Here is an 8,765-nt window from a genome sequence, read left to right on the forward strand (position 1 = left end):
ACAATTAAGGGTTGCAGGTTCAATTCCTGGTCAAGGGTATACATCTGGGTTGCAGGTTCCATCCCTGCACCTGTCAGGGTGTGTTCGGGAGGCAACCAATCCATGTGTCTCCCTCACCTCTCTCTCTCTCTCTCTCTCTCTCTCTCTCCCCCCCTTTCTCCCTTCACTCTCTCTAAAAAAATCAATGAAAAAATACCCTCAGATGAGGATTAACAAAAAAATAAAAAGAATCAAAGGAACATGTTTCAAAAAAAAGACCAAGACCTCAGAAAGATGGTTCATTCTTCATGAAGATGGGCTATTAGGGGCAGAAAATTTATGAATAGTCATTTAGAAATTTTGTGTTTCAATAAAGCCATTTAGTGATTTTTTTTAAAACCCATAATCTGACGAAACACTCTCCTCATTGCCATCTTCATCTCTCTGTTCCTGAATGTGTAAATGACTGGATTTAGAAATGGAGTTAAAACTGCATCAAATATGGCTAGAAATTTATCCAGATGCATTGAAGGAGAGGGCCACACATAGAAAAAAATCAGTGGACCAAAGAATAAAACCACCACGGTAACATGAGCTGACAGTGTGGAAAGAGCCTTGGATGAACCCCCTGAGGAGTGTTTCTGAAGAGTGGCCAGGAGGAATATATAAGAAAGAATGAGCAAAAAGAAAGCACCCAAGGAAATGAGCCCACTATTAGCAGTGACCATGAACTGCAGTTTATAGGTGTCTGTGCAAGCCAGTTTAATGAGCTGAGGTATGTCACAGTAAAAGCTGTCTAGTACATTAGACCCACAGAAGGGCAAGTTTACCACAAATGCCAACTGGATCAAGGAGTGAATGAGACCAATGGTCCAGGCAACCACTAAAATCAAAATGCATATTCGTGGGCTCATGATAGTCAGGTAGTGAAGAGGCTTACATATGGCCACATATCTGTCAAAGGCCATGACGATGAGCAGCACCATCTCAGTACCTCCAACAGCATGACTAAAGAAGATCTGAGCTAAACAACCCCCAAAGGAGATGACTTTCTGCTTCCTGAAAAGATCACACATCATCTTGGGTGCTGCAATGGAGCAAAATATCATATCAATTATGGAGAGGTTGGCTAATAGAAAATACATAGGGGAGTGTAAATAAGAATCAGAAGTCACAGTGACCACTATGAGGAGGTTTCCCATCATACTAGACATATAGAAAAAACAAGAAAAGCAAAAAAGAAGAAGCTGGATCTCCCAGGAGTTGGAGAGTCCCAGGAACACAAACTCAGACACCACAGAGTGATTGGCTCTGTTCATTGACTCATTTGGTAGATGCCCTCTCCTCTTACCTAAAAAAAAAAAAAAAAAAAAAAAAGATACAGCTCAAATTAATACTATTATATTAGTACCCTCTATGGAAAAGTATTTCAATTTTTGAAGTCAATTATTACCTAAACATTTCACAAAAAATCAAATAATATCCTGTTGGCCACTGTTGCTGTCATTCCATATGACAGTAGCTGAGTTGTCAGGTGGTCTTGTTGGCACAAGGAATGGTGAGTGATCTGGTGAACTGGTACCCATGGATGCACCTGATGAAATCATAAACAAAGGGCATCTGATAATAAATTGCTTTATCATTTTGATCGGTGTTAATTATCCTCTCCCTGGAGGAGTAATAACCAATCTCATATATTAGATAGACAAAAGAGAACTATTCCATGACAATAAAACTTGTAAGATCTGTGATTCTGACTTTGTTCCTCAGGCAATAAATTATTTTATACTTCCCAAAATATGGTCAATTTATTAATATCCAAATCAAATGGTACCTCATCTGTCTAACCTTCCCCATGACCCACCTATATATCCACATACATTTACTATATTTAATGTTGGTCACATGTATGTTTCCTCCATATGATTATAAAGTGCTCAAGGTTTTAAATCATCATGTCTTTAAATTTTTAATCCCATATATTATCTTGCAAATATTAGGTAGTAAAAAAAATATTTTAAATAAGTGAATGATTGGACTGATTCAACTCAGTTACTATCAGGTCCTATATATTAACTCATTTCCTTCAGCAAACATTTATCAAGTATCTTTTATGTGCCAGGAAGTAGTCTAAGCATTAGGAATATAGCCAAGAACAAAATAGGCAAAAGTACCTATCCTCATGGATTTACATTTTGGCAGGAAAAAAAGACAATTAAGAAATAAATACAGCCCTGGCCAGTTTGGTTCAGTGGCTGGAGTGTTGGCCTGTGGACCAGAGAGTCCCAGGTTCAGTTCCTACTAGGGGTACATACCAAAAAATATATAAAAATAAAATAAATAAACAAACAAATACACATATAGGTGTCAGTCGATGATTTCACTATGGAGAAAAATTAGACAAGGAGGGAGAATAGGGCCATGTGGAGAGTGCTTTAACAAAATAGAACTGATGGAAAACATTTGCTAAGTTGACTGATCAGAAAGCTAAAGAAAGTAGATGAGTAAACCGTGAAGGTTTTGGGGTGGGATTATTCTAAGTAGAGATAACAGCAAAAGTACAAGCTCTGAGTTGTGAGTTCACTTAGTCTTAAACCTGAGTTTTGGGGGGATGGGGTAAGGGGGTGGTGTGTATAGTAGGGCCTTATAAGCCATAGGACTTTGGTTATTATTCTAAATAAGATAAGCAACGGGAGTTTGAACAGAGGAACAACAAAATCTGGCTTATATTGTTAAGAGATCACTCTGGCTGCTTCATTGTGAATCCACTTTAGAGTCTCAAGAATAGAACCAGAATTATAATTGCAATAATCCAAGCAAGAAATGATGGTGACTTAGAGCAGGGTGATAAAGGCAAAGGTAGTGAGAGGTGGTTATATTCTGGATGCATTAAGATGATGTGTGGTAAAATTTCCAGGGCTAAAAATAACCCTCACCTTTTAGTGATGGTAAAATAGTGCACATCATTGCAGAGTTTTCATTAGAAAATAAACAAAAATTATGAAAGGTACTAATAGAGTAAATGTACATTTAGTCACCAAACTTAATAAGGACTCTAGAATATGGGGGCATTTAAAACAACAAATGTTGGCGAGAGTATGGAGAAAAGGAGACTCTAGTACACTGCTGGTAGGAATGCAGACTGGTGCAGCCACTGTGGAAAACACTATGGTGTTACCTCAAAAAGTTAAAAATTGAACTGCCATTTGACCCAGGGTTCCCACTTCTAGGAATATACCCTAAGAAACTTGAAACACCAATCAGAAGAAATATATGTACCCCTATGTTCATAGCAGCACTATTTACAATAGCTAAGATCTGGAAACAACCCGAGTGTCCATAAGTAGATGAGTGGATAAAAAAGCTGTGGTACATGTACATAATGGAATACTATGCAGCTGTAAGAAATATCTCTTATCCTTTGAGATGGCATGGAAGGACCTGGAGAGTATTATGCTAAGCAAAACAAGCCAAGCAGAGAAAGACAAATATCACATGATCTCACTTATTTGTGGAATATAATGAACTAAACAAACTGCTGAACAAAATTAACCCAGAGACATAGAGGTGGGGTACAAACTGATAAACCTCAGAGAAGGGGGGTTTGTGAGGGAAGAGATAAACTACAGAACTTACATGCATGTATGCATGACCAATGAACATAGACAACAAAGCTGAGGATGAGGCAGTGGGGAAGGAGAGGAGGGTGTCAATGGGGGGGGAATGAGAAACATCTGTAACAAAAACAAATTAATAAATAAAAAAAATTTTTTTAAAGAAGTAATCTTTAACACAGCAAGTAGAAAGCTATGAAACTCAATAACACAAATAGTAAAGACTGTTGTTATAACCCAATGGGAATTTTTGAGTGAAGAGAACAAAATATCCTGTATTTAATTTTCTAAAGCTAAATCATTGACCTCTCTATACAATGTAGCCAAATCATCAACCCAAAACACATCCAAATAGGCAAATAAAGAGCAAAATACTAGAGCTACAGAAATATTAGTTTCTACATTTAGCCAGGAAAAAAATCTAAACTCAGTTACTGTCAGACCTGTATGTACCAAAAGACAAAACGTCTCTCTGCTATGGTTGGCTACACAGTCCAACTTACCAAGGGCAGATGTTAAGTTGCATTTGGGCAAATTTTCAGATTAGCTCCTAAAGAATATATTACCCACTTCTACTGCAACAAATGGCAAATGGTCTCTTTCTGTCATGTGCATTTATTCCTCCAAGACATCTAGAACTGTGATAGAAATCTGTGTGTACTCAGCTGAACACCCCCACAGATGAACACTGAAATATTATAGGCAAGTGTCCATTGTCCCACTGTGTAAGAAGCTTCCTCTGCACATCTAAAAACTAGGCAGAGAAAAACTGAATCCTCCTTAGCCACTCTTTATAGGTATATAACCAAGGTAAATTAAACATGAGAAATATTTATCCCTGAAAATAAAGAGCTAATAATTGTTGATACTATAGTAAAACTGCTGTCACTGGCACCTACTAATTGTTAGAACTTCAGCAAGAAGAAAATTGCAAACTCCTCCCACTTCTATTCATGGCCAATAGGTTAAAAATTCCTAAAATTAAAGTTCTACAGGACCAAGTGAGGAGCGGGAAAGCATTTAAAGCAATAGTCAAATGAGTCCTTGAATGCTAGAATTAAAAACACACAAACCATGACATTCTATCAACAGTCTCCAAAACCTGAAGCAAGATATGCTTTAATCTAGAATTTAAGAGCAAGCATTACTGGAGTATCAATAAATAAAATAATGTAAGCAAAGGAAATGTAACAATAAGCGACCTATATTATCTGCTGTGTGAGCAAATCAGTACAAATGTCTCACACACCATAAGATTTAATGGTATATTGTTTAGCTATTGCTAACCTTTGTTTGTGACATAAACTACAAAAGGTCTGTGCTTGAAAAATTACTAATATAGAAGTAATAATAACCTTAATTAAAATTGATCAACAATTTTTATTTAAAAAAACACACATAGGTCCCCCCCAAAAATTTTTTTTGTTAAGTTAATTATGAATTTCAGTTCTTCACATCCTGATCTACATACAGGCTCATTATTAATAGTTTAATATTTAATAACTACTTTCTTTAAAAGAATGTTTATATTAAATATCTCATTTCAACAGAAAATACATGGTAGAAAAAGCAACAATAAAGTCTAATTAACTATTTCACTGAATAATTTACCTGGATGAGGATCTAGCACATGAAATGCCAGAAGTTACTACTGTGCAAAAGAAGTCAATCATGAGTTATGACGAATAATTTCCTGATATGTATGATCTCCTCTTGGAATTGAACCAAGAACTACTTTGCAGAAATATATTAGCAATGATCAGAGGTGAGAGCAAGACAGAATATATCCAAAATACATCTCTAGTACATGCACCTTTCTTATAGGACTTATCAAATGCAGGGAAATATGCCCTTTTCAATCTCTTTCATTAAACCAATGTTCTTACAAAAGATAATTTACTTCCCCACAAGGGACTTTTGGCAATGTCTGGAAACATTTTTGGTTGTCACAACTGAGGTAGGGGGAGGAGCAGAGTTGTTACTGGAATCTAATAGGGAGAGGTCAGAGATACTACTAAACATTCTACAATGCCCAGGATAACAGAATAGCCCCCAAAACAAAAAATTAAACAACCCCAAATGTCAATAGTGTCAAGGCTGAGAAGTCCTGCATTAACCTATACATTTTTTTCAGGGAAAAGTCAGACTTTTATTGTATTCCCCCAAGTTCCCCAGTACCATTCCCATCATATGGTGTGCCTCTAATTAGTGTTTGTTGGAGGAATGAATGGAGACATGGATGGGTGGGTGGGTAGGTGGGTGGGTGGGTGGGTGGATGGATGGATGGATGGATAACTGGGTTGAAAGAGGAAAGGATGATGAATAGATGCACAGACAAAAGGTGGGTGAGAAAAAAGCAAAGGAAGAAAGATTTCTAAACAGTTGCTAACTAGTCATTTTTATAAACACTCTGAGCTGATAATGAACATACTTCATAAAAATGTAAATTTTGTGGGAAAAAATTTATTTCTCTATACACACACCAAAAAAAAAAAAATGGCCATATGCCTAAAGAATATATTTGGTAGGTAGAATTAGACTTTTTCTAGGCACCCAAGTGATACATCTTGGGAGTAATATACTAATTTCCCCAAGATTTAAGCAATAAAAACTGGCAAGTCTTTTCAATCCTTATTTTTTCGGATCACTTTATAGGAGTAGCAGCTAATGCAAATATAAGTATTTAAACCACTGGGATTTTTGATAGTGTAAAAAGCGAAATAAATTTGGAACAGTATAATAAATCTAAATGAGATACATAAGTTTTGGATAAAGAAACAGGAAAAATGGAGAATTTGAAAATAGGTCCCATAATCTAAAAAGGAAAAGAAAGCAGAACAAAGAACTGAAGACCAGAATACATTAACATGTATATGGTTTGTGTATTCAGGGTTTCAAAAACAAAAGTGCAATTTATTTTAAATGATCAGTAAGGATTTCAAATTCAATACAGAGCTCATTAGTGTCACTTTAAAATGGAGATTGCTAACTAACACTAACAGTGATGGAATTTTACAAAGTTATTGTTGAATATGCACAGGAAATTAATGCTATTGAAGGAAAATATATCCAAAGGAATATGCGTAGCTCTGAACACAAAGGGATGATAAATCTGTATTTTTTTCTCCCAGCAGTTCCTTCTTTCATGTTCCATTTATTTTTGTTGTAGCTAAAAATGTTGCTAATATTTAGTAATTATCAATCTCTCAATTACCTACAAAAAGGGTTTAAAAATCCATAAATAAGAATCAGAACAGAAATATAAATTTCACAGATCTTTTAACAAATAAAGTGTGACAATAGGAGAAATGGGTTTTTTATTTTAATTATTTTTTTAATTTATTTTTGTTTCAGATGTTTCTCCTTTTCCCCCCATTGACACCCTCCTCCCAATCCCCACCCCTCCCCATCCCCAACTTTGTTGTCTATGTCCATTGGTTACGCATATATGCATATAAGTTCTGTAGTTTATCCCCCCTCCCCACCCTTCTTCTGAGGTTTGTCAGTCTGTGACCTACTTCTATGTCTCTGGGTTTATTTTGTTCATCAGTTTGTTTTGTTCACTATATTCCACAAATAAAGTGAGATCATGTGATATTTGTCTTTCTCTGCTTGGCTTGTTTCACTTAGAATAATACTCTCCAGGTATGAATAATATCTGAAAATTCAATGCTAAAAGCTACCACACATTAGGAAAAAAACACATTAAGTTACAGAAAAAAGTATAACCATGTTTTAATTTTATATTTTTAATATAGAACACTATTAAATGTTACTACTTATATGCTGAAACATAACTTGCTATAATTGTTGTAAGCTAAAATATGAAACTGAACTGGAATATGCATTTGTAAAAATATAAACGTATATGTAGGTAAATAAATTTTTTTATATATTGAAAAAAAAGTGGCTCCTGGTTAAATACACAAAAGTATTTACCTAGAAGGCATCCAACTGCCCCAATACGAGCCATTTTTTGCTCTGAGTAGACTATGTTCTAAAAGAACACTGACTCTTTTGTTGTCTAGGATTTTCATCTACTACCATATTTTTCTTTATTAAAGGCCATTAAAGTTATAGTGACTTTAACATTTGCTCTCAACATCGTCATTTCTTTTGTAGATTTACATGGATTTCGTCAGTCTCCCAGAAAAGATTCTGGTCTATTTTAAAGTTTATAGTTGAAGAAAATAGAGAATTGGTGTCCTACTAATAAGCCCATAGAAATAAACCAGTAAGTATGTAAATGAATTTCTGGCCGGGCACATATAAATCGTAACTAAGACACACTATTTAAGAATTTGGTATTTTTGTTTGGTCAATCCAATTCTTTATCAAATTGACAGTCCAAAACGTTTCCCTGCTTCCAACTGAACTTTCTAACTCTTTATTTTAAGTCTATATCCACTTCTCTGTCGCTCTGTGAGTGTAAAATAAAGATGTTTCAAGAACTCTTTCAAATGAATCCTTACTGCACTTGATTGAATGAAGTAGCCAAACTAAGTTGTCCCTTCCTTTCACCTTTCTTCTTGTGATCGGTTTCTGTATCCCTGGATTCCAAAATTTGTTATTTTCTCTGAATCTTGTCTACATTTATTTGACATTGTGGTGGTCAAAATTAGACATGGAGGAAAAAAACAACAACCAAATGCCCAACAAATACAGATTGTTTTTTCTACATAATAGTCGAAAATGATGGTGGATGTGTAATCAGACATGCAGGTGGGGTCAAGCATATTCTCAGGAACAGTTTACCAGTCAATCCTCCTCCAAATTGTGTGTGCATCATTTGGTTTTAGTCTCCAGAAATACCATAGAGAACTAGTGTCAAATAAATTTCTTCCTGTTTTTAACTTTTCTGTAAATACAGAAATAAAACAGAATAAGTGGTCTTGACTTCTAATTTCTGTGGGTTATTACTTTCCCTTGACTCCAATGAAAAAGGTTAATGACATAAAAAGTAAATCTTTTTCTAAGTCATCATTTGAACCCCTAAATCCCTTGCCTATGCTAAAGACACTGCATTGTGTGGACCCTGACTCTCCTTCATAGCTTAGTTTTACCTTGGAAACCTCAGACACATTTCTAGCACTAGGTACAAGTCAAAGTCAGTCATTTGCCTTTCTCCACAATCTGTAGCCCCTTATACACTCCCTAATGTGACCTGTTTCT

General features: G+C 35.4%; 1 protein-coding gene across 1 annotated transcript; it reads right to left on the bottom strand.

Moving 5' to 3' along the window:
• Positions 1 to 359: 359 nt before the first annotated feature.
• On the bottom strand, positions 360 to 1,301 carry LOC118640504 (olfactory receptor 4F15-like). The gene has a single exon (XM_036277373.1). It carries the CDS (start codon positions 1,296 to 1,298, stop codon positions 360 to 362), a length of 939 nt encoding a protein of 312 aa, XP_036133266.1. The 5' UTR covers positions 1,299 to 1,301.
• Positions 1,302 to 8,765: the final 7,464 nt, after the last annotated feature.

Source organism: Molossus molossus, unplaced genomic scaffold (genome assembly GCF_014108415.1).
Source record: "Molossus molossus isolate mMolMol1 unplaced genomic scaffold, mMolMol1.p scaffold_m16_p_1, whole genome shotgun sequence".
NCBI classification, from domain to species: domain Eukaryota; kingdom Metazoa; phylum Chordata; class Mammalia; order Chiroptera; family Molossidae; genus Molossus; species Molossus molossus.